This window comes from Cricetulus griseus, chromosome 6 (assembly GCF_003668045.3).
Source record: "Cricetulus griseus strain 17A/GY chromosome 6, alternate assembly CriGri-PICRH-1.0, whole genome shotgun sequence".
In the NCBI taxonomy this organism is placed as follows: domain Eukaryota; kingdom Metazoa; phylum Chordata; class Mammalia; order Rodentia; family Cricetidae; genus Cricetulus; species Cricetulus griseus.
Genome location: NC_048599.1, coordinates 130,160,447 through 130,186,466, shown reverse-complemented (window position 1 = coordinate 130,186,466; position 26,020 = coordinate 130,160,447). Strand labels below are relative to the sequence as shown.

General features: G+C 37.3%; 1 protein-coding gene across 1 annotated transcript in view; it reads left to right on the top strand.

The window, feature by feature from the left end:
• The window catches only part of Arhgap15 (Rho GTPase activating protein 15), a 574,586-nt gene that overhangs the window by 29,899 nt on the left and 518,667 nt on the right, over nucleotides 1–26,020 (top strand). The window contains exon 3 of the mRNA XM_035447073.1: nucleotides 16,040–16,108. Coding sequence (XP_035302964.1) covers nucleotides 16,040–16,108 — 69 coding nt within the window. The remainder of the gene's footprint in view (nucleotides 1–16,039; nucleotides 16,109–26,020) is intronic.

Genomic DNA, 26,020 nt, shown 5'->3' with positions numbered 1-26,020 from the left:
CCTGTTCCTCATGCTGGATTACCTGGCTTCACCTTAACATAAGGGGAGGAGCTCAGTCCTGCCTCAACTTGATGTGCCAGGCTTTGTGCAAGCCCATGGGAGGCCTGTCCACTTCTGAATGGAGATGGAGGAAGAGAGGATAAGGAGGGGGGTAGGTGGGAAAGGGGAGGGAACCAGGAAGATAGGAGGGAGGGGAAACTGGTTGGTATACAAAATAAATGAAAATAAATGCTATTTAAATAATAAAAAATTCTGAAAACTTTGGTTTTAAGGATTTTAAGTTTGTTTCTTTTCTTTTCTTGTTACTGTGTCTGCTTACAAAAGCAGTCTCCCACCAAGTCACCCCCCCCCACACACATATACACATCTACTTATGACTGCTTATTTGGTTAATCTCTACTGAATTTCACAACTTTTCATGAAAAGCAGGGGTTATTTTTTATCACTGAGAACAATATTACCTTTATCTAGTGCTCAATGATGAATTATTACTTAATAGTTAATTAATTTCTAATAATCAATGATTATTAATTGACATTTTTTAAAAGTGCCATTACAATGCTGTTGGAAATCTCCCTGTAATTAGGGCAGGGACCTTACTCTTTTTTCTTAATAGGCTTTTCTGTAGAGCAGTTACATGATAAAATCCTCTTTTCATTTGAGGTTATCTAAATGATATTTACAAGAACTTGGAGCTGTTCACAGTGCTAAAAACAGACACCTCCGGTCTTCTAGATGATGAAATTCATCTTTGCTTTGAAATTTCTGTAGTAGGGTTGACAATAGATGCTAGAGGTCTTGACTATTAAGAAGATACTAGTCCCCTAGTTTATAGCCGCATACTTACTTCTTCCCTCTGTAGTAGTTGGAGGTTTTGAGTCTAGACTCTAGATTCTAGCTGTTTCTGATTTAATGTTGTGGTGCCATGACTATGTGCAGTGGGCTACTGTGTCTGAGAGTCTGTTCTTTCTGAATGCTCGTCGTTATTAACAGTCATGACCACAGCATCTGGGTACTACAAAATGATAAGCTTCTTTGAGGTTCTGCCGGTAAAATAAACAATCGGGTTTGTTAGCATTTTTTTCTGTTTCCTTTTCTGTGTTTTATTTTATGGTATTAATATTCCTTTCTCCACAAATTCAAATACAGGTTATAATGCTTCCACATTTTTCCCTTCCAAAAATATTTTAGTCATGTTTACTTTTGCTATTTCCAATTCCTGTTGTTTTAGAAAGATACTAAAATTTTGTTATTTATTTACTTAGAGCCAATTTCTTTCTTTGTTATTCTTTAGTAAGTTCATACATGAACTTAAGGTAATATTCATCCACTACCGTCTTTTGCTCCCCTTCACTTGTCCTCTCCAACTGAACCTTTTCTACTTCCCAACAAGCTTCCTTCCTATGTTGTGTCTGTATTTGTGCTTCTGTATCTGTGTGCCTGTGTGCCTCTCTCTCTCTCTCTCTCTCTCTCTCTCTCTCTCTCTCTCTGTGTGTGTGTGTGTGTGTGTGTGTGTGTGTGTGTGAGAGAGAGAGAGAGAGAGAGAGAGAGAGAGAGAGAGAGAGAGAAGAAAGAGAGAGAGAGTCACTAAATTTCATTATGTTTGGTTGCATAAGATTGAGTAGAGGATATGGACAATTAATCAACTGGTATAACACACTCTCTCTCTCCTTCAGCAACCATTTATTTCCTATAATCACTCAGTGAAGCTTGAAGATTCACAAACAATTCCCCATGCATTTTGCACTGATAATGAGCCCAATCTTGTACAGGTCTTGTGCAGATAACCCCAGTTGCAACAAGTTCATTAGTGTTACCACTCACCAGGTTATGTCCAGAAGACACTGTTTTATAGTACGTCTCTTTTTTCTATGGCTGTTACATTCTTTCTACCTCCTAAGTCTTGGAAGAATTGATATAGATGCCCCATTTATGGCCAAATATTCCACAGTCATTATTTCCAGCACTCTGAAAGGTCACAAATTTCTGTAATAACTGCTGCTCACCCCCCAAAATAAGCTTCTCTGATGAGGTTGGGAACAACACTAACCTATGGCTAAAAGCATATGTATATACAAGGGAGCTTGACAGGATGTCTATTTTGATACAAAAATATCAGTTTCCTTTCTAAGGTCTTTAAATCCTCAACTATAGGCTTTTGACCAAGTTTTCATTACCAAGCATGAGATAACTCCTCTTGGGTGGGCTGGAAATCCAATCTAAAAGCTGTTGTTTACCCTATAATAGCTATGCCAGTATTGCACCAGTGTGAACCTCCTCTTCCCTTTCAGGTTGTTATTGTAGCTTATAATATCCACAGTTGGGTATGACTGGTGATGAATTTACTCCTCCAGAAGTTTATATGGTAAGTTCTGGCACTGTGCAAGCAAGCCAGAAAAGAGGGATGTTTCTATGTCCTACAACCCAACTAGTGATGTTTTTTATCAGTTGTCTTATATTCTTATCCTGATAGGGAATCAATATAGCGTATTATTTGATGGATGGGGAGTATGTCTCTCTTACCAACAACTTGTAAGGAATTATCTCACATCTGGCAGTTGGATTTTCACTTAATAACCTTTGGCTTCTGAGAGGATATTTAACCACCCATGTCAATGGATAAAAACTTTTAAATTGCATTTTAATAGATATAGAAAACAATAGCTGTGATGCTCAGTGTTAATTGTCAACTGAACAATGTGTACAATCACCTGTAAGATTGCCTATGGGTATAGTGGTACCTTGTTTGCAGTGATGGCTGCATGGTAGGGGTGTGGCTTTATCTGACTACCACCCAAGAGAGTGAGCCAACCCCTCCTCTTCTTTATAAGGGGTCACGTCTACATACCTGAAGCCATGCCCCTAGGATTTAGTTACCACCAAAAGTCCACTGGCAAAACAAGATGCCACTCCATTTGGGCATGCCTGTGGGGAATTATCTTTATAACATTGATGTGGGATACCAAATCACTGTGGTTAATCCCATCTCAGGCTCAGATCCTAGATTGTATAAGTGAAGAGGAAGGATAGAGTGTTAGTATTCAGACATTTGTACTGTCCTGCCTTTGGAGTTCTGACAGGATACACCCTCAGCTGCTGCTACTAAGAGTACCACCTGTGGGTATTCACTATGTTCCCCTTTAAAAGGGCCCTGCCTACCTCCCATCCCTCTCTTTTTCTCTCCCTCTCTCTGTCTGCTCCTCTCTCTCTCTTTCCCTCTCTCTCTCTCTCTCTCTCTCTCTCTCTCTCTCTCTCTGCCTCTCCCATCCCCACTCCTGTGCCTGGAGGCCAGTCTCTGCCCTCCACTTTCCCCTTTATATGATCCATTTCCCCTAATAAAACTCCTCTGCTTGAACTTTGTCCCATGGTGTCTTTCTCTTTTGAGTTGCTCTTTTAAATTACAACATAGACAGCATCCAATCCTTCCCTCTTCTGATTAGGATGTGAAAAGATGTTTCAGGCTTTGCTGCTGTGATATCCCCAAAATGATGCTCTATGATTTTTGAACTGTATACTGAAATAAACCATTTACCTTTTAAATAGCTTTTGTTGGGTATTTTATTTTATCACAGCAAACACAAAATAAAATAAGACAGTACATTTCCACAGGGTGTTTTTATAAGATCTTGGCTCCCTCATCATCTTCTCTCTCTGTTCTCCCACCCCTATACCTGCTTAAACCTCCCCCCTGCAGTGTTCTTCAACTCTCCTTCATATCACACACATTCTACTATGTCCTCCCTCATTAAGGCCTCTTTTCCTAGCCTCTCTCATGGACCTGTAAGCATTTTTGTTTTTAGGATACAGTCTTACTATATAGTCAAGGTACTCCTCAAACTCAAAAGTCTCTGGCCTCCACTTTCAAACTGTTTACATTATGAATAGACACACACCAAGATGGCAACTGTAATACATTTTTATCTTCTAAACTTTTGATTCATGTTCACTTTTGCTCACATTTTTGTTTTCTATGATTTTCTAATGATAAAGACCTTTTCCCCTTTTTACTGTGACTTCAATAGAATTTCAATGAGTGGGAGAGATTAAGATATGTTGTCAACCTCTAAGTTTTGGCTATAAATTAATGTTGACATTGTTATTGTTTTCTGGTATAAGATCTAGAGGAAAGAAAATTGACAATCATGTCCCAGTGTGAGGATTCACCCAGTAAATCTCAATGTGCTATGCTGAGTAGATTTGACAAAACCATGAATACACTTAGTCTACACATCTTCCAGGTTTCCAAAGCATTAATATTGCTAGTTAATTTTCCATGATATTGTAAGATACTACATGTGGAATATAATGACCATAGATAAGAGGTGCTCTATTAGTTACAAAATAACTAGTACAAATTATCTATCTACAAAAAGTCAACTTGTTGGTCAGTCAGGGGCAGAATACATATTTTTAATAAAATAAATCTGGTAACCAAAAGCCTTTGTGAATTCCATGCTTTCCCTTACCACCACTACACACACACACACACACACACACACACACACACACACACACACACACCACACACACACACATACACATACTTGCCTTAGATTTATAATCTGGGGAGATGGCTTCGTGTGTAAAAATACTTGCTGCACAATCATAAAGACATGAGTTCAGACACCCAGAATCTATGTAAAAAGTTAGACTTGGTAGCATACACCTATAACCCCAGTGTTACTGATACTGACAAGCAGATCCCAGGGACTTTGCTTTGAACTGGTCTAGCCAAAAACAGCAAGTTTCAGGTGTGGGAAGAAACTGTGTTTCCAAAAATATAGTAGAGAGGATAATAAAGAATACATACTAATATTAACCTCAGGTTTCCACTTGCACCCTCCTGAATGAGCACATGCACGCATGCACACATGTAAATACAACACATGCAATAAAACAACAACAACAACAAAACAATATAATTATAAATACCCATCACTTGCTAAACAATGCTGGGTCTACAACAAATTACTTTCATTTGGTTTCTTCCCCTTAAGTGATCTCACTTAAGTTCAACTTCTTTTTTTTTAAGAATGCCATTAGATGATGTCTTAGTTACTGTTCTATTGCTATGAAGAGACACCATGACTGAGGCAACTTGTAAAAGAAAGAATTTAATTCAGAGCTTGCTTACAGCTTCATAGCATGAATCCATGACCATCACAGTAGATATTATGAGTCTATGGGGGGCCATTCTAATTCAAATCACCACAGACAAGTTAGCTAATAAAACTTTTATCTTGGATCTGATAAGATTTAGATGATGAGACAACAGACTTTGAGCCAGTATTATACATTGTCAGATAAGACAGGGGAATCATGAGAGTGAATGATGAATTTTTTTTGATGGTTGCTCTCCTCTTTAATATCTGCACTCAAGAGCAAAACCCAGTGGATTTCTCCGAGTTTGAGGCCATCCTGGTCTACAAAGTGAATTTCTGGCCGGTCAAAGCTGTATGGTAAGGTCCTGTCTCAAAAAGACAGAAGGAAAAGAAGGAAACAAAAGGGGAAGGAGGAAGGAAGGAATAAAAGAAAAATAAGGCCAGGTAATTAGAATTCTAAGATGGCACCAAGATTCCTAGCTCTCAGCATACTTGTCTGGTATAATATTTCTGTGTAGATGTTCAAAAGTTTCTTTCTAGTAAAATACTTCACAATGTCTTCAAAGGAAATGGAGTTTCTTTAAAGAAGAAATAATTAATTTAAAATATATTTTCAGAAATTTGAATTTCATCAAGTACATCTGGCTAATGTTAATTACCATGCTAGAACACGATGAAATGTTATATGGAGGGCTCACCACATACTCTTATTTTTAGGGTGATTATTTCCTTTATTTTTAATGCCATTCCATGTAATAACAAATACCATACTTCAACAAATTTTATAACTGAAGATACAAAGTTGCCAAAGGTTATGTAATCTGCAGAGTACATGGTAAGCAAACATGCAATGGTGTGACAGTAGATTGGTTTAATGTATTTTGAAGTGTTCATGTCCTACCTTGCACACAGTTCTGCATTTGTATCTTTCTATTTCAATGGCTGTATATCTACCCAGGTTTCCTTTCTAGAGAACAACCTAAGTTTCAGACACCTACCAACTCTATTTCAATTATGATCAGTGAAGGATTACTTGGAAAATTTGACCCTTTTTAAGTCAAAATGGATGTCAAGTATCCTAGAAGAAATTATCAAAGTTCATCTAGAGCAGACCAAAAATTCAGTTGGCTCATATTTTGAAAGGAGTTAGCAACACATCACTGGTAATGTATCTTGGGCCAAAGCTAATGCTCATGGTGGATTTGATGGCACAGTAGTTCAAGTGTATAAAGGGATAAAAAAAAAGTCTGAAAAGTTCAGTCTCTTAGCACTGTGGAACTGTGTGTCAAGTACTGTGACTCCAAGATGTGTGAAACTGGCTTCTGTGCTCAGGACTCTCTTGATGGGACAGTCAGGGAACTCTGATGGCTAACTCCCAGCACAGTAATCAGATAAAGGAGTGTTGGATGTTTCTACCCTAAGTTTCTTCTACTTTTCACCAGAATTTCCTGTGATAATTCCAGATTCTAGCTAATGGAAGTATTAGTCACATAACAGTTTCCTTTGAATCATCCTGACTTACTTTTTCTTCTACTCTTTCTCTTAAGATTGCATCTAAGCAACTGATAATAACCTGAACATGGAATAAGGGACCCACTTTTAGTATGTAAATGTGCTGCTTTTATGAATTTTTTGGACAGAAAAAAATGGCAGATTTTCTTTTAAAAACCGTATGTTCTTACATTTTTGATATCTGAAATCGGCAGCTTGCCAGAAACATTCCTAGTCCAATGCCAGACTATCCCAGAAAGGTGTCCTGAGAAGTCTGTTCTGATTACTGAAGATGTTGAACTAGTCTTGACTTCAAACAGTGGATATTGCCACACTTTAGTGGTATATGACAGCTCTATCCATTCCACAATGTCAAATTCTTTGGTTTTGGCCATCGGGTATTTATGCATTTCTGGCTAAGGAAGTAGAGAAGCCTAATTTGATTTTAGAGCCAAAAGTTTTTAGGCCTCGTTCCTTTGGAACTTGGACTGGACAATTTTGGCAGTCTATAAAGGCTAGGACAGATCAAGTAGTCACACATAACTAACTGACTCAACAGAGCATATTCCGAGAGAAAGATCATGCCTACACATTGGATAACCATTCTCCAAGGCAGACTGACAATACCCTGAATTCAATCACCCTTAAATAAACACACAAGGAAAGCACAGCTTTAACATACCTTCGGGCTCTCCTCTCCCCTGCTGCCTGATTGGTTTTTGTGCCATAGGCCAGGCTGCAGATGCTGTCATTACTGTTGTTCTTACTTATGTCTGTCTGCTGTCTGCTAACAAGCATTCATATGCTTTGGATCATTAAAGTCACAACCTCCTGTGCCAATCTATTCCTCTTCATGGGTTTGCTGTAGCTTAGAAGGAATGATGCTATTTTCATTTCTTTTTCTTTCCATTAGGACCTCTGGTCAGGGTCATTTCGGTGGTCTGAATAACACAGCATCAACCCTTGGCCCCATTGAACATAAGATTTGTGTTCCTATTAAGCTTGTTATTTCTGCTTGATTTTCAACACAAAGCGAATGATGTGTGCTGGAACTGCAATAGACAACACTGCTGCAGCTTCAGCCATGTCCTGGTGCCCTGCTTTGAATCAGCCTGTTGTACTTACACCCATACTAAATGTCTTCTGACAGACTCCAGGTGCTCAGGATTTTCACAATCCAACCCATTTCATTGTTGGAACTTGTTACTTGGATCTTGGAGAATCCTCCCCCCCTTTCATCTTACTGTGGGTGGCAGGTTGACTACACATGTTCATCTACATGTACAAGGCTGCATGTGTCCATGGGTATGATCAGGGGTGGAGAAACACAACTTTCCCTTTCATGGAAGGCACAGAGGAGAGATACTGCACGGAGAAAAAGAAAAAAAAAGTCACTTGGAGTATTATGCAGGCTGCCCATCTAAACCCATCATTGCCTGGCACCTACACACTAAGGGCAAGGATCCAGCCAACTTGTGAGTGGGCACCAGGCCATCTGAGCAGATGGGCATGGAAGTCGGCAGCCAGTAGACCATGTATGTGCATCAATGGAGGGTGTTGAGGGCACGATTCCCAGAGGAGAATGTCCTAACAGCTGTCTGGCCTGAGCCAACATACTTACAACCAAGGAAAAGCGCCATCCTTCAATCCTGCTGAGTCGGATTAACCTTCAAAACTAAATCTTCTCTTTCAGCAGCAGAAGGTGAGTTCTGGGGTCTCTAGGAACCTCAAAGAATCAGTGAAGAAAGCAGTCTGGAAAGGTGTAATAATTAGGTATAGACTAAAGATGCTGGAGGCATTCACTCAATGCGCTTATTTTGCACACTTGGCAGAAAGTCTTAATTCTTCAAAGAATGTTGTAGCTATTCAAATCTGCCTCCCACAATGTTTGTAGAAATGGCTCTCAACACAGACAGGCAACTTTCATGGAGTGCATAACCACATTTAAATTAAGAAATAAAGATTTATAAAAACAATGTCACTAGAATATAGAAAGCAAGGAACAGGTATCTTTGTCCAACTTTACACACCACAGATGAAATATCATACATAATGCATCACTGCTTTCCAAAAACCAAAAGAGTTTCTTTGTTAGTGATCAAAATAAATTTGCAGAAGTAAAAAGAAAACTTGGTTTTTTAACCTAGGCCCTTCTGGAAAGTGAAAGAATTTTTAAAATTTGAAACTGAGCCTGATTTAATTTGTTAAGAATTTCATGGAGTTAGATATCATGAAATCAGATGGAGAACGTGTCTGCACAAAACAGCAAAATAGGAATTTAACAATGCTGTGTTTCATTTGGGTACATATGAGTAGTGTCTCATAAAAATCCTGGTCCTCAATAATAATTTTTATTTATTTTGTATTTTCACTTTATGAGGTGTTTATGAAATAGTTTTCTTAGTGTTATTTTCTGTTGGCTTCAATCTTTTTATTTAAAAAATGACTAGATTATACGTGTGGGGAAAATGCAAGTTTGTTCAAATGTTATAGAATATAACATCTATAGTTTCATAATCTACTCTTTGAACTATTTCTTTTGTCTGCATTAGAGTGAATATCTCTATTGTCAAGAGTAAATGGGATGAGTGAATTATTTTATTTTGCAATAAGTGTCATAAGTGTGACTCCAATAATTCCTGTTCTGCTGTTAATAGTGTCATAAGCTCAATAAAATGTGTCACTGGTGTGTGCCCAAAGGTAGTGATATTGGGAGGTATCGTAGACTTTTAGGAAGGGAGCATTATGGAACATTGTTATGCCACTGTATTTGTCCCCACCCTGGGCTCCTGGTCTGTCCCATTTCTCTATCTTGCTCCCTCATGATGAACTGAGGGGTTCTGCTTTGCCATATGTTTCCAACAGGATGTGCTGTCTCATCACAGGCCTATAGCATTGTGATCAACTTATCATGGATTGAAACTTCCAAAGCCATTACCCATATCAAACTTTCTAATTTAACATCACAGGAATTTCATTGTAGAAAGAGAAGACTGAACACTACATATGTGGAATCTAAAAAGTCAACCTTATGAAGAGAGTAGTTAGCATGAAAAAGAAATGAAAGGAGAGAATGTTTAGTGCTAACAGAGGCACACTTGAATAGAAGTTACTCCCGATATTCTGTAGCACATTGTGGTACTTCAGATTGACAATAATTAGAAGCATATTTCAAAACAGCTTTGCTCCCCAAAGACATGAGAAATACTCAAAATAATGGATACATAAACTACCCTCATCTGATCAATACACATTATATTTCTAGACTGAAATTTTACACTTTTACCCCATAAACATGTGCTATGATTGTGTATCAATAAAAAATTAAAATATTTAAGGAAAACAATAGTTAAAGTATATATAAAACCAAAATTCTTAGCAAAACATAGATGTTCCTACATAGATAAAATGCTAAGAATGAAGACAAGGCATGGGCATACTTCATGTTAAAGAAATACAGACAAACATATTGCTCAGACATCTTCAGTCTTTGGTTCTGATGATGATTTCAGTCTAGAAAGACAGAAACTGAGTTATATCTTGCTTCACAGCAATGGTGCCTCTCATTCTGAGAAATCTGGAGAGAAGCATTCCACTCAAAATGTCCACAATGAGAGACTAAATAATAATGTTGATCTGAAGCAAGCCAATGGGCACCACTGTACACAGTTCATTTGTATTTAAATAAGATCAGTAGCTAGTCTGATTTTATTCTTGAAGGAAAACATGTGGTTGCGCTTAAATAAAGAAACAAAATATATTAAGTGTTTGGAACTATCCCAGAAGTGCCTCTCTTTGATTATCTGGAGTTCAGGAAATTATGGTTAAGTTTTGCTTTAGCATATCTCTGGAATCCTTTCTAATTGTTCCCTTTAATTTTTCTTAGGGAATAAAAGACATAATAAGCAGTGTCCTATTTCTGACACATATCATACAATAAAAGGAAGATTAAGGATCAGCCAAAGGGTTATGTGTAGGGAATAGATTTGGTTATGGATGCCCACTAGGACATTTGAATATACAGTGGTCAGAAGGGAATGGAAAATAAAAATGCTAATCTATGTATCGATCATACACTAATAAGGTACAAAATAAAATAATTTGATCTCTTGTTGATTTTCTGTGATTGCCTACATAAGTCTACTGAAATATTCATTACAGCACAGCAGAAAACTGAGAACTGGGTAAGTTTCCTGTGTCCACAGAGTGACAACAGAATAAGTACACAGAAGGGTCAAGACCACCATGTCAGCCTTCTTTCTGCAAGGCTAGCTACCACACACACACACACACACACACACACACACACACACACACACACACTGTGAGAGCAGTCATCATTTGGGCAATATTTATGATTTAAAAATAACTCCATTGTTACACATACTAGAAATATTAGCTGTGTCTCCATATTCCCTAAAGAATTCACTAACTTTCCTTAATTTCTGATTATGAAGGCTTTAAGACATAGAATTTGGCAAAACAAATGAAAATTTGAATATAAGACTTGGGATATGCCAAAATAAAACCTTTGAGAAACTGTGAAGATAAAGACTAAACTTAACCACAGATTTACTTCTGCTTTTCACCCACGTATCCAGGGAGGTTGCTAATGGGAGGTATTGCCTCAGAAAACGCACATGTCTGTGAAACCTTGGAACGCACTAATGCTTTTCAAGTGATTTTATTTCAAGTCTAAGCCACAAGATATAAACTTTCATCAAAAATGGTAATCTATTTAAAATCAGAGCTGTGTGGAATGTTTCATGTTTATGTATAACTTTTATGGTAGACCCTCCCACACAGGGGAAATAATGTGCCCAAATTCTGTTATTTTTACAGTATGTAATATATCACAACTAATCCCACTCATCAGCTTCATGGGCTTAAATAGATAAAAAAAATTAAAAAGAAATGGAAGACAAAAATGAAGAACATTTGAAACAGTGACTTTTAAATTCTGTTTTGAATCTAAAGATCTGAAAAATTATGGTGTATATTCTAATATGAAAAGAGAAGGGTTTGAGGAAACATGTTTACGAATTCTGGGCACTTCGCCTTTCCACTTAACTTTCCACAGTTACAAAGCTGCAGAGAAGAGAGAGGATTGTGTGGTGATAGTGAAGGAAAAGCACGGCTTTGATCAAAATTGTTTAGTCATATACACCAATATGGTATCAGTTTTAAGAGTATCCAAATCAGAAGACATTTACATTTCAATTGTTTTACAGTGGAACATACTACAAATCATTCCTATTTATAGGGTATGATAGATCACTAAGAAGGTACAATCATTGAGTAAATATCTTGCTCATGGAAAAAAAATGATGAAATGTGACATAACACTTTTTCTTCTCCAAATGAAAGCTTATCATCAATTCAAATACTCATTATCACAGCTTTGTTATTTAGGAGGCAGGGTATCGAGATAAAAACAGCTTCACTTCAATTGAAACTCTTAAATGACACTCTTAATAAACAGGCCAGAGAAACTGAATTGTCAGCACCTTGCTCAGAATTTTGGAAATACACATGTAAAAATTCATTATTATTTCAAACAAGAATTGTAAAATAATACTGAAAACATTTCATAACTCAGAAATATGAACGTTAACACAATCAAGCTGGCTGTGTGCCTTCATCTATGTGGTAAACATACATACATGTTTCTTTTAGGCTTAAGACCACATAGAACCTAAGAGAAGCATACATGAAAATAATGCCTTCCACGGAGTTAAAGCTTCCATAATCACATGAAAAAATAACTTGCTGAAATAAAGTTGTAGTAAACTACCATAATTTCTCATTGTTAGTCAACTTCTCAAATTTATCAATTATTTAGAAAATGATCAGAAGTTAAAGGGGACTAACAGACATTGCCAGGTCCTGAAACATGATATAAACAACTTCAGACAAAATGTAGGTGTCTACAAATGATGACAGACTTTGATGGTTCCCTGTGGAGGGCCTCACTATCCCTGGGGAGGAGGTGGAGGGTTGGTTGGGGGGAACATGGGAGGACGGGAGGGTGAGGGAATGGCTGCATGGATATGTAAATATGAATGCCTCTAAAATAAAAAAATAAAAAATAAAAAAGCATAGGTGTCTGAAACTGAAATCTTTGAGAATAACTAGGGCTCTCTAAATGAAGTACTCACAGTAGAACTATTTGGTAACATAACAAGTGTATTTTAATGATCTACTCAGAAATTACTGAAATGAGTGTACCAGTCATAAACATTTTTCTGACAACACAGCCTGATCATAGTGATTTACTGTCTTAAACTGTCATTTATAATGGGTATTCCAAGAAAACTTAGTAAATCAGATAATAACTAGTTACTTATTCATACCTATAAAGATACTATGAAATTTTCTATTATGTATAATACAGTTTGGGAGTCTTTTTTCCCTCCAAACTTATTTCATGAGAATTTTAGATAACCCCAAAATTTCTTTGTATTTATTGTTTTAATTAAGTATACCATGGAAATATAGTTTGATATATCCTAACATTTCCTGATATCTATATGTAGAAATTAAGCCATTATGAAATCATAATTTTCAGGACCATAACTCTTGGTCAGCCTAATCAGGTCGGGATGGCATATTTCTTTGCTTTGTTGGGAAGACGGTTTCAGCAAAGAATGGGTAATGATAGGTCTCTATTGTCATTATCCTCATAATTCTGTTGAACGTGACAGACCAGCAGCTTATTGAGTTAAGAATGATCAGGGGTATTACCTCCCCCACAGAAGGATTAAGATGATCTATAAAAGTTTCAAAACCAGCTATGCGTTGATGGTGCACACCTTTAATCGAAGCACTTGGGACACAGAGGCAGAAGGATCTCTGTGAATTTGAGGCCAGCCTGGTCTACAGAGCAAGTTCCAGGACAACTTCCAAAGCAATACAGAGAAATCCTGACTCAAAAAAAAAAAAAAAAGCAGAAAAAAAGTTTCAAAACTGATTTTTAGCTTCCCTGTTAAATGCATGCAAACTTACATGCCTGACTCTCTCTCAAACATCTACCCTAGAAACAGTCCTTCTGCACACTAAAAGTACTCCAATTTTCAGCTCCTCCTGATGTTACTTAGTGATGAGATACAATATATATATATAATATATATATATATATATATATATATATATGTATATGTATATGTATATATGCACATGTAATGTTTGTGTGATATATTTATGTGCAAAGGATGATAGCTGCACAAAACATAATATATCAATACTGCTCCAAGCTAAAATGTTATCTAGAAATTTTTCTATCCTCCCCCTTAAAGAAGACATCCCTAAATCATCCCATTCCTCTAGATAATGCTAACCAACACACACAAGATTGTCTTACATTATAGGGGTGAGGTACTCCAGCAGTGGCTATCTGTACACTTGAGAGGCTGAGAACTCAGACACCCCAGCAGTCCCAGTTTAGCGCTGATGCTCTGGTGAGCTAGCTAGTGCCTCCTGGGAGAGCTGCTGGTCTCTAGTTTATGTTGGAAGGCCAAAGAATCTGGATTCTGATGGCAAGCACTGTGGCAACAACAAGAAGATACACACACTTAACTGCAAAGAGACAAAGCACGTAGGCCATAGTAGTGCTTTTCCTCTGGACCTCTTGACTTCCAGGCTACTTACTGGCCAAAGTTCCTGCCCATTTTGCAGAGGGTATTTCCTGATCCACAGTTAATCCTTCCTGAAAATATTCTTAATGACTAGGCCAGATATGTGTTTCTTAGTTGATTTCAGATCCAATCACATTGAAAACGAAGATAAGTTATCACAACATCCAACTACATTGGACTCTATTTACAGAATCTTTAGTGATAAATTGTTCTTTTTCATGAAGTCATAGTCTCTCTGGAGAGCTAAATGATTTACAACTTAAAATTCAAATTGTCTGCTTTACTTTATCTACCATATTTAACAGACAGTGGTGGGGTCAGAATGAGGTAAATGAGGAGAAAATGGTAAACAGCCTAGTCAGTACCCCCAAATGATGATGGTCCTGCTGGGCTGACCTTGTGAGACCCCTGCAGTGGTGGAGACCATTCCTGGCTCTTCTGCCTAGGAGAACACACCGTGCTGTTATTCTGTAGAGCCTGTGTCTGCTTTCTAACTGTTCTTCCCTGTGCATTATGCCCATCCTTCCATCCAGACTCCAGTTGGACAGTGGAGAGAATGATCTCAAATTTTGTTCTCTTCATAACAGGTCTGTGGAACAAATATGGGGTTCCAGGATTGTATAGAGTTACAGGATTTTAGGCCCAGCGTCTGGTTTCTATGGTAATACAATTACCTCAAAATCTTCACAGACATTGATCTAATTTCTTCAGTCTGTTAAACATACCAGTAACCAGAGCCAAAAACAGGAACTCTTTTTCGTCTCTAAGACCTGCTTTATTGCTTTCATCCACTTTTTTCTCTCTTTCCTTTCTTCCATCCCACTCTCTCTTTCATATAAAATATGGAGCAATCTTACTAACAAGATCCTCTAATACATCAATCATATTAAATCATAAGTTTCCCCTCTCTTCTTTAATGATGGAATTTGTCCATGATGCTTCTTCTGGAGAAAGAACTTTCATTCTTCTTTGCTCAAAGTGTGCCATGTGACTTTTGTGTATTTAATGGCATCTAAACAATAAAGGAAGAGTTGAAAATAACACAACACATATTTTGAGAATCATGAGCTGGCACCATCACATCATATTTCAGCATGAAATATATTTCCCAGTTAACTGCAACCTAAGATGCTGAAATACAAGGTTGCAAACTATTTTATTATGCTTAGAGTCTGGTAACCAAAGCAAAATCTTTTTCTGAATAAAACCTATGCTCATTTTGTCTCTCCTTGGAAGTTTGAAGGCTGAGGCTACTCCATGAATGGCTGAACCAGTCCTCAGGACATTTCAAATTCATGTGATTAGTTGATTGCTAGACCCTCATTACTCTACCAACCATAACATGCCAAAGCCTCTCCCTGTGGACACACTGAATGGAATGATTTCAGCTTCCTCATAACATTGAAACTAGCAAGCTAAGAATTCCAAGAGGGATATGAATATCATCTTTATGTTCTAACATTTAATGCCATGTAGTGGCACTTGCATTATATAATTTAGTTAAAGCAGGTGCATAGGTCTGGTGAGATCCAAAATTGGAATACTGATCTCATTACTTTATAAGAGGAAATTCAAGGCTTAAAAAAACACGTAACTATTTTTTCCAGCCAGCCATCTTGAAATCCAAATTTTATTCAAATTACTTAACATCTAATGCATTGTTCATTTTATATCTATGTTATTATCCTTATTTAATTAAATTTTAATATGTTCATTTCCATTTGCATATCTACTAAATTGTGCTCATTAAAATGATTTCCAACTTTGTAAAGAAAAAAAATGTAATGGCATCAAATGTCATTGTGTTTGCAGATTTCCCGGCACAGAAGGAACCATTCACAGCATGTCTTGAAAGATGTCATTCCACCGATAGAACATCCAGTAAGTGACTAACTTTACTCTAGTATTGCACTCTTTGATCTATTACTGCAAAAAAGGTGCCGTGAACTTAGTGTCTTGAAACTCCACATAATTGTCATACATTGTTTGAGTCCAGAATTTAGCAAAATTTAGGTATGCTATATTAGTGCCTAGATCAGTGACAGTCAAAGGTTACAATCAACCTGTCACTGAGAATGGGATCATGTTAGGAAGCTTGACTAAGGGAGAGTCAAGCTCACTGACAAGGTTAGTGGTGGGATTCACTTCTGGAAGAAATATCAGATATGAGTCTTTTGTATCAAATTTGTGTTCAGGACAAGAAATTTAAACTTGTGTATTTACCCCCACCCAGGTAAATCTTTGTTTACACAAACATTAGTAATATATTCCAGGAATTTAATGGCCTAGAACAGGACCCCTTTCTCCTTCCTCCTTCATTTCCTGTGTGCCAACTCTTTTAAGAATCGATGATTGAATAAAACTGTAAAACCTTCCTTTTCATAAAACCTTCCCATTCATAAAAGATCCACACTCATGAGGTGATCACTTCCTATCTCTTCATGTAGATGTGATAGAGGTTAAAATGTCAACTTTGTGTCCATCAGCCTACAGTTTTACTCATTAACTCAAACTTGCAATGGCTTTTATTCTCTAGAGGGTAAAAGTCAGCAAGCAACCAGAACTTCCCAAGTCTTAAAGGTCCAGCTACCTCACCAATAGCCCCTCCTTGTGCTGGCTTCTTCTGTTCCCACCAAACTTGTTCTTCTGAAATAGTATTTAACTTGTTCATTCATCTTTCTTGTAAACTGTAATTAGTTTGTGACCAATATATTTAAGTGTTACTGCTTCACTTACCTGCTATTATTATTATTACTATTATGCTATTATTATATAATTATTTTTATTGTATCTTAAAAATTAGTCTTACAGTGGGTAGATGTCTCATTGGGTAAAGGCAGTTGCTGACAACACATTCAACCTTGGCTCAATATCTGGGATGCATATATTAAAAAGAGAGTTGACTTCAGCAACGTGTCTTCTGGATTCTACCTATGCATATACACACACATGAGAGAGAGAAAGAGAGAGAGAGATTGTGAGAGAATAAATGTAAATTTTAAAATAGGTCTTGTTTAATCTCTTTTAATTCCTTTATTTTACCATTATTCAATATTCCCTTCAGACATCATTACATTTTATTTCTTTACCATCTATTGGAAAGTCAGTCATCTAGGGTAGAGGAATTACTTCCTATGTTCATTATTCTATTCCTATGATTCTCATAATTACAAGAGAATTGAAGGGTTCTGTAAGTATCTTTTGAGTATATGACATAGTGAAAAGCTAAAAGCTTTGGTTATAAGCAGATCTATGTTTCACCATTTTCTTAAATTTTCAAGTAGTAATTAGTCACTTGTTCTGAGACTTCCTTCTCACTAAAAGCAAGAAGTAAAACATACCAAATTCAGCCATCAGAAGTATCTTCCCAAACTGCCTCCCTCATCATCAGACCAGCTCCAGTAGCAGCAAATATCGCTAGGTTTCGAGTGTCTTTTCTTTTGTGTGTGTGTGTGTGTGTGTGTGTGTGTGTGTGTGTGTGTGTGTGTGTGTGTGTGCACATTACTGTAGACACATGTGTGAGTGTATGTGCACATATATGGTTGTGCAATATGGCCAACTGAGACATCTCTTCAGTCCTCATGTAGCCAGCAATCCTATGAAGTATCTTCTCCTCAGTTGTCATGTGACTATTCACTCTTCTTTGTTAACACTCATACTATCATCTTGACTTTCAAATGCTTTTCATCCCACCTCCAATATTTCTTTATGTCTTTCACACAGCTCATGGGCAGTAACTCCAGAACAACCTATTTTAAGGCAGTGCCTTCAATATCTCGTTTTCTTCATCCAAACAAACTGGCGTCTTTTTACCTACAGTATTAACTTCAAAAAACTCTTTCATGGCCCCTGATTTATGCTCTGTATTATCTACTCCCAAATACACACCCTCAAGCCAGCAATAGAAGTATGATTGAGACATGGCTTTTAGCCTGAAGGAGCTTGAATTTTCTGTAGTAATTATGGTACTTTCATCATATCACATGTTCAAACACTGTTATGCTGTCCACTCTTATTTCATGGGTAATAGACTTGTGCCATGGCTAGACTGTAAATGCCTTGAAGTGAGAGGCCATGACTTGTACTATCTTCTTTACAATATGCTTCCACTTATATTACTTTTTGCATTACTCTTTGCTCTGGAAAGACATGTTTGCCAACTGATACAACAAGGGATTATGAAGGTGATTGTTGAAAGTATCAATAAATCTATACTCAGTATTCAAAGGATGCTCAATCTTTTCAGTGTTGTAACTTGAGGTATTTATATTTGTTTTCAAATCTTTCAATTCTTACCTTTACATTTTCTTTGGGACTATTTCCATGATTTCTCAAATTTGAAGTAGTTTGCCCTCATATAATCTGCTTTCCAGCAGCAACTTGGACTTGTCTCTTTCACAGATGCACAGCACTAAAATTGCCTACATCCTTTTTCATCTCCCTTACTGAATTATAACTTATATGAAGAGAAGGCAACATATGATTTACTATTTAACTATTAGGACTTAGTATAGGATTTGGCACATTGTAACCTCACAATGAATAATAAAATAGATATATACAAATAATTAATTATGTATATATAAAATATATGTCTATCTACATATATAATACATATATACATACATTAATTATGTATACATATAAAATATATGTCTATCTACATATATAATGCATATACACATACATTTATGTACACATATAAATACACCAATGTCTGTGAAATTATATTTGAGTGTCCTAGCTCTTCCATTGTACTATCCCAAATTTTTACATACAATGTATCTGTGAATTATGAAACTTAAAAATTCATATTATGATTATTTTCAAATTTAATCAATTACTACTATCCAATTTTCAGTTTCATAGCAATGGCTCTATATAAAGCATAATCAAAGCTTAGATAAACCATTTGGACATTCAGAAATAGTTTTCCTTCCATAATATATATATATATATATATATATATATTATATATATATATATTGGTTTTTCAAGACAGGGTTTCTCTGTGTAGCTTTGGAGCCTATCCTGGCACTCACTCTGGAGACCAGGCTGGCCTGGAACTCACAGAGATCCACCTGCCTCTGCCTCCCGAGTGCTGGGATTAAAAGCGTGAGCCACCAACGCCCAGCCCTTCCTTCCTTATATTAAAGTTACATTTTTTTGTTAACCAACAGCTGGTGGTTATCTCTGCAGTTTCCTTTTCAAAAGAAAGAAAATATGTTACCTCGGAAGGTGACATGGAAGAGAATTACTAAGCCTAAGCAAAACCAATAATTTTTAAAGTAAAATTTTAGTTTGTAATCACTCTCAATCTATACTCCCCCACTCTGCAGTCTCCACATAGCTACACATACCCACTACTTCCACAAACTTCTTACATTATCAATTAAAGTGCTTTCTGATACTGACGTGGGCTCCCTTGAGTCCTGTCTCTGAGTATACACTTGACTTGCTTGGGTCTTCTGAGCACAGGAAACTTTCCACTTTTCTTCTATGGCTTCTATTGAATCAAATTTTACTTTTATTTTAATGGCAGAAATGACATCAGTTAGTAAACTGCACCTGGTGAATTGACTGTTATGAAAAGTAATGATTAAAGAACTACCGACTTTTTCAAAAAGAGAATCTGTAAATTTCAAACATGAAGGCATTCTTCTATAGAGCCCACAAAGTTTGATTTAAATCTAACCTGAACTTACGTTCTCTTCATCTGCCTGCAGATTCTCTCCCCACAACTTTCATATGCTTTCATCTGTCCCTATCTCCCTCTTGCCTCCATGTCTCATTATGGCAGACAATTCATCCACAGCTATCTGTTGTCAGTAGCTATTAGGAAAAGCTGTCATGTATGAAACACTGTATCAAAATAATTTGGAGTAATTATTTAAATCCCTTGAATTGATATTACTATTTTTGTTTTAATCATATAGATTCTTGTGTGTATTTATTTTTGAAAACTCTGGAAATAATGTAAATCTCATTTCTTTTATCTCATATTGGAAGAATTTCCCTAACTATTTTTAGGTTTTGGTTACAACTTTTCAAATTATCCATTAGGCCTACCCCCATTTGGGAGTAAAATGTTTTACTTTAAAAAATGAAAAATGCCATTCAGATGTTCCAATGAGTAGGTTTTCTTTTTGGGAACCATGAATTATTTTTTACAGTTCCCTTTAATAAAGCTAATTGTGATCAACATGAATAATTAAAAGAACAGCACATTTGTTTTGACTGTTACCTTCGAAACACTGCTAATTGGAGTCTAAAAATGCCCACAGTGGTCCCAGTTCAGGAAGAAGTGTAGCATTAATGCTACACAAATGCATATCACAGGGCTTCAGTGGAAGAGGATGCAGTCACAGCAAAGAAGTGTGCAATTGCCTAAGAAGCAGCTTTGAACATGAAACACCATGATGCAAAACTCTAATACACTCATATGCATTTGTTTCTTGACCTTCTATTAATATATCCCACAGTACAACTATTCATGAAACCAAATTAGTTTCAAGGCACTTTTCCTTTTCCCCTAAAGATTTGAGAAAAGTAACCCTGATCATAGCATGTTAAATCTTTATCTTTTTATTCTTATTGAAACGTTGTAAGGAATGTCTGGATAACCCCGCTGGAGTCAAAAGCCTGTGGTGGGCTTTAGAGAATCATCTACTTCCTCCTGAGAAAGGAGGATTTTGAGGGCTGAACTCAGAAAGTTGTCCTGGCTCAGGGCAAAACAGGCTTTTGTAGATAAACCTAAGTCACGGATTCTATCTTTTCAAGCATGATATTATTTTGTGGATTAATTAATACTTGTGGGGGCTTTGGGGATGAAAGGCATTATAAAATTATTGTACTTTCTTATTTTAAACAAAAAAAAAGCATAGTCACTTGTGGGAATAATTCTATTGACCAGGCTGGGGTTTCTCTAAGTTGAAAACAGAAAAACCTCTTCAATCATTCAAAATGTTATTTTGCTAAGTAAGAGTTACACTTGCAAAATAATTTCCTCTCAATATTCAAGGTGATAATAAATTATATAGTAGAATAATTTTATTAAAAACAATTTAAATTAAATATTTCTTTCATTTTCTTAAGCAGGAGTCTGCTTACTGATTCATGTATTTGATTAGGCCATGATCATTCAGAAAGTGGGTTAGACTCTGGGAATCTGATGGACATTAGCAAACCATGCCTTTCCTGGAGAAACTTTCAGCATATGGACAAGCAGAAGTGCCAATTATCAAAAACAGGCACCACTCTGCACTCATGTCTTTGGGAGAAGAAAGACCTATCTTGGAGTCAGTAGGCATAGAATCAGTCACTCTTTGAAAGTGTCACTTAAAATGAGATTTGCACCACGAGTAGAACTGCAGAAGCAAAGAATGGAAACAAGAAGAGGAAAAAAAAAAAAAAAAAAAAAAAAAAAAAAAAAAAAAACTTCAAGAAAAACAGCACCAGCAATGGGCTAGAGGTAGAATAGGTTTATTTCAATTATATTTGTAAAACTGCAAGAATGCTATGATAATGCAAGCATGGTGCTACATGCCTGTAATAGAAGCACTTAGGAGGCAGAAACAGGAGGTCTGCAAGTTCAAAGCCAGCCTGGTCTACATAGAGATTTCCAGATCAGCAGCCAACCAGGATTATATACCTTGTGTCAAAAATAATAAATGAAAATCCCACACCGGCCAGATTATAATGATCAAAAGAAAAGAGCCATGGGGCTTGTCAGAGGGAATGGTCCTCAGGTGAAGAAGCATTGAGGTGATAGGAAGAATTCTAGAAGCCATGAAAACAGACACAAGTTAAATTATGTCTCCCAGCAATGTCCCCCACTTGTAATTCATTTAATTCTAGAATAGAGAAAAGTGCACAAACATCAACAAAGACTACTGAGATTGAGCAATTCTCTCTTCACAGCTGCCCAGAGTGAAATTGGGTTATAAAACAAATGAATTATAGAAATAAGTAGCTCAGACAGCATTGTGGGAAGGAAGATTATCGTCTGTGAACTTCAATGATGGTCACAAAACAAGTAACATTGAAAGCAAAGGCCTCCTGAGCAACAGAAATTCCTGAGAGAATCTATTGAGAGTTGAATTGTAAGAAAAACCCCTGAAGACTGAAGCTCTTCAGATACAGTGTGGTCCCTCCCAAGCCCATCTCCTAAACAGAAACTGGATTTCTTGGTGGGAAAGAACTGAGACATGCTAGCTTCAGGATGAAAGGCTCAAGAATAAAGTCTAGGGGAGAGCTGAATCATGGAATGCTATATTGTCATTTTCAAAATGACCTTTTGATGAGTTAATGGTAAATAAATCAGCAACACAAGGATAGTACTCCCCTTGAAATGCACAGTGATTTAATAAGGGGGTGAGGATGCCTTGGCAAAACAAGACATGTGCTTTACCAAGCCCAGTGTTTAGAAAATACTTCAGGACTCTGAGTGGAACCCTAAAGCCAGACATGATCCCACTCCCTCAAGTGAGACAAGTAGGAGAGGGTAACTGCACACAGGCACACTCCACACAGGAACAAGGGAGCTGTGACAGTAAGTATCACTCCAGGCCAGACCAAGAAGCCAAATCAGCTTCTCAAGAGCTCTGGGTTTGGGGGGGTTATTTTTTTTATTTTTGGTTGTTTGTTGTTTGTTTTTTTTTTTGTTTCTTTGCTTTTGTTTATTTGAGATAAACTACCACAATGGTATAGACCTGGCTTACATGGAACTCACTATGTATATACCAGGCTAGCCCTGAAACTTGTGGGTTGTTCTTCCTGCCTGTGTCTCTAAGTCCTGAGGGTACAGGCATTAGCCACCATGCCATGTTTCAAGAACTCCTTCAGGAATGCATAGCTGTTTTCTGGGCTTTGTAAATGTGTGATGCACAGAACTGCTTTTGTTTGACTCTTCTTTGTGTAACCATTACATCTAACTTAAGAGTTTACATGTATGGACATATATGTGTTATAGATTTGCATGAGGTAAGCACTTGTATCTGAAGGTATTATCCTTCAGAGAAAACCTCATGAGTCCCTTCCATATCGTGCTCTCTCTCTCTCTCTCTCTCTCTCTCTCTCTCTCTCTCTCTCTCTCTCTGTTATTTATAACTCACCAGATCCAATTATGGTGCCATCATATGCACAGGTGTAGGTAAAGTGGAGCATGGCCGCCTTACCATGGACTACACTAATAAGGAAAATGGTCTCTCCTCTACTTAACAAGGATCAACTGTCAGTTGCTCCTCAGCTAGGGTAGGAGCCCCTGTCCCCATATAATGTTGACTTACTTATTCTCTGCCTTTTGCTCAGTTGTGAGTCTTTGAATTAACTGCTTTTTTTTCAAGACACTTCTATGGTGGCAACTTACAGCTTTACTAATCTATGGTTATAGAATATTTATGTATACATAAGGCACTTATCTATTTAGCAAAACAATAATTATAGGCTCACATTAGGGCATATGAGAACCTGTAGTGGTTTGAATGAAATGTCTACATAGGGTCAGACATTTGCACACTTGGCCCCTAGTTTGTGGTACTAAATGGGGACAAATACAGCATTAGAGGTAGGTGTTGAAAGCTCATAATGTCATCCCACTTTGACTTTGCTTTCTCTCTGCTTTGCGTTTGTGGTTGAAGATCTCTCGTTTTCCACTCTGGGAAACTGCTGCCACACCTCCACCATTACTGAATTTCCTTCTGGAACAATAAGCCAAACTCTAAAAGGAACTAACACAGTCACAGGTTCTTTGCCAGATTTACACTAAAGGCAAGAACTTTCTCCTGCAGAGTGAGCCCTAAATCCAATCAGACAAAAAAAAATAGGTGGAAATATTGTCAGAGACAGAAGTAATGGATGACTTTAAGGGAACAGCATTTTCCATATATAACAGGGCAGAAGCATGTATGAATCCACAGAGACTGTGACATTATATACAAGATCAAGCTAGACAAAATCTCAACATGGAGAAGATGTAAATGGGCACAAACTTGCACCACTACTCAAGAAATTGTTTGCAATTGATAACTGTTGATGAAGGGAATTAGTTTCCATCAATGGAGTGATAGTGGGTATGTTAACTACACCCCAGGCAAGCCTCATGCTCAGGAGTAGTTGGCCATGACAAAATGAACTCCATGTTTTTGCTTGCTTTTGGTGTGTGTGTGTGTGTGTGTGTGTGTGTGTGTGTGTGTGTGTGTGTGTTTTAAGAGAGAGAATGAACATGAAGCTCCAGTGGGTAAGGAGGTAAGAGGATCTTGGAGTACTTGGGGAAGAGAAAAATATGATTAGAATATATTGTATGATAACATTTGGGAGGGGGGTTGAGACAGGGTTTCTATGTGTAACAGCTGTAGCTGTCCTTGAACTAGCTCTGTAGAAGAGGTTGGCCTCAAACTCACATAAGTCCACCTTCCTCTGCCTCCTGAGTGCTGGAATTAAAGGCATGTGCCGCCACTGCCCAGGAACTTTTTTAATTAAAAAATTTAAAAAAAAATGTCCTCAGGGAGGAAGCTTTAAAGTCAGACCCAGCTCAAATCTTCTGAGTCATATTTCTGAACTACATAATTTCTTCAGCAACAGGGACTTACATTGAACCTAGGGGAGGCAACTAAGGGCAGCTGCAATGTCCTATATTGATTGTTCTGAGAGTCTGTTGGATTCTCTTGAGCAAAACCGGAAAGAAAGTTTCTCTTACTAGATTACGTTCACTACAAACATACACACATTCAAATACAGGAAGACATGATAGAAACTGTGGTATATCCAAAAGAAAACAAAGAGTCTCAAGGATGAAATGGTGAGAGGCAGAGATTGTGTTTGAGCATATGTGAGTGTGTGTGGGGGGGGTGAAATATTTGCATGTGAAACTGTATGTGCTTGTGTGTGTGAGAGGATGTGTATTTGCAAGTGTATGTTATGAGTGTGAGTGTGTCTGTTAGCTCTCTTGTAGTTATGATAAAAAAAATACGAGGAAGTAAATACTCAAGGGCACACTTCACTTATGTCACATTTGCTGAGTGCTAAGTCTCAGGTTGCTGGTCTTCAGGGACATCAGAGATATGTGGCAGAAGAAGTTCTTCACAGAGAATAAGACCAGAACACCAGCAAGGGGGAGAAAGTCAGATACAGTCTCCAAGAACTTCTCCAATCTTCTCACCACCATCTACTCCATTCTCCATTCCCTCCTACTCCCTCTTGTTCCCTGCCACTGACTCACTTCCTTTAACCAAGAACTACCCTCTATAGTCCTACTACTTGCTGATAGTGTACTAAAGTCTCAATGAATGTCTGAATGCCTTTCGAAATGTCTTCACAGTCACACTCAGAGATGTGCTTGAATCATCTCATAGTCATTCCTAAATCCAATTCAAGTTCACCATCAAGGTTAGTATCACAGTGTAATTTGAGAAAAGTGTCAAGAAAAAGCACACACACACACACACACACACACACACACACACACACACACACACACACAGACCCCCCCCAATAAATGCCTCTTTCTGTGTAAAGAAGAAAATTATAAGGTGATTACAGAAGGAAAGAGAAACCCTGGAGGGTATAAAATGATGTGACAAAACATGTCCCGATTTGATTTTTTAAAATAGGAACCAGGAAACAGGACTGTCAGAAAACCACCATGAGCTATTAAACCTTTAGTAGCCACCTTATTATTAAATTACAGTGACCCAGGATTGTGGTTATGGAGTAATGATGCAATCATTCCTTAGAAGGTCAGTCAGCCATACACATGATTCACATCGTGAAACCTTCTTTCAGAGGGACCACCCC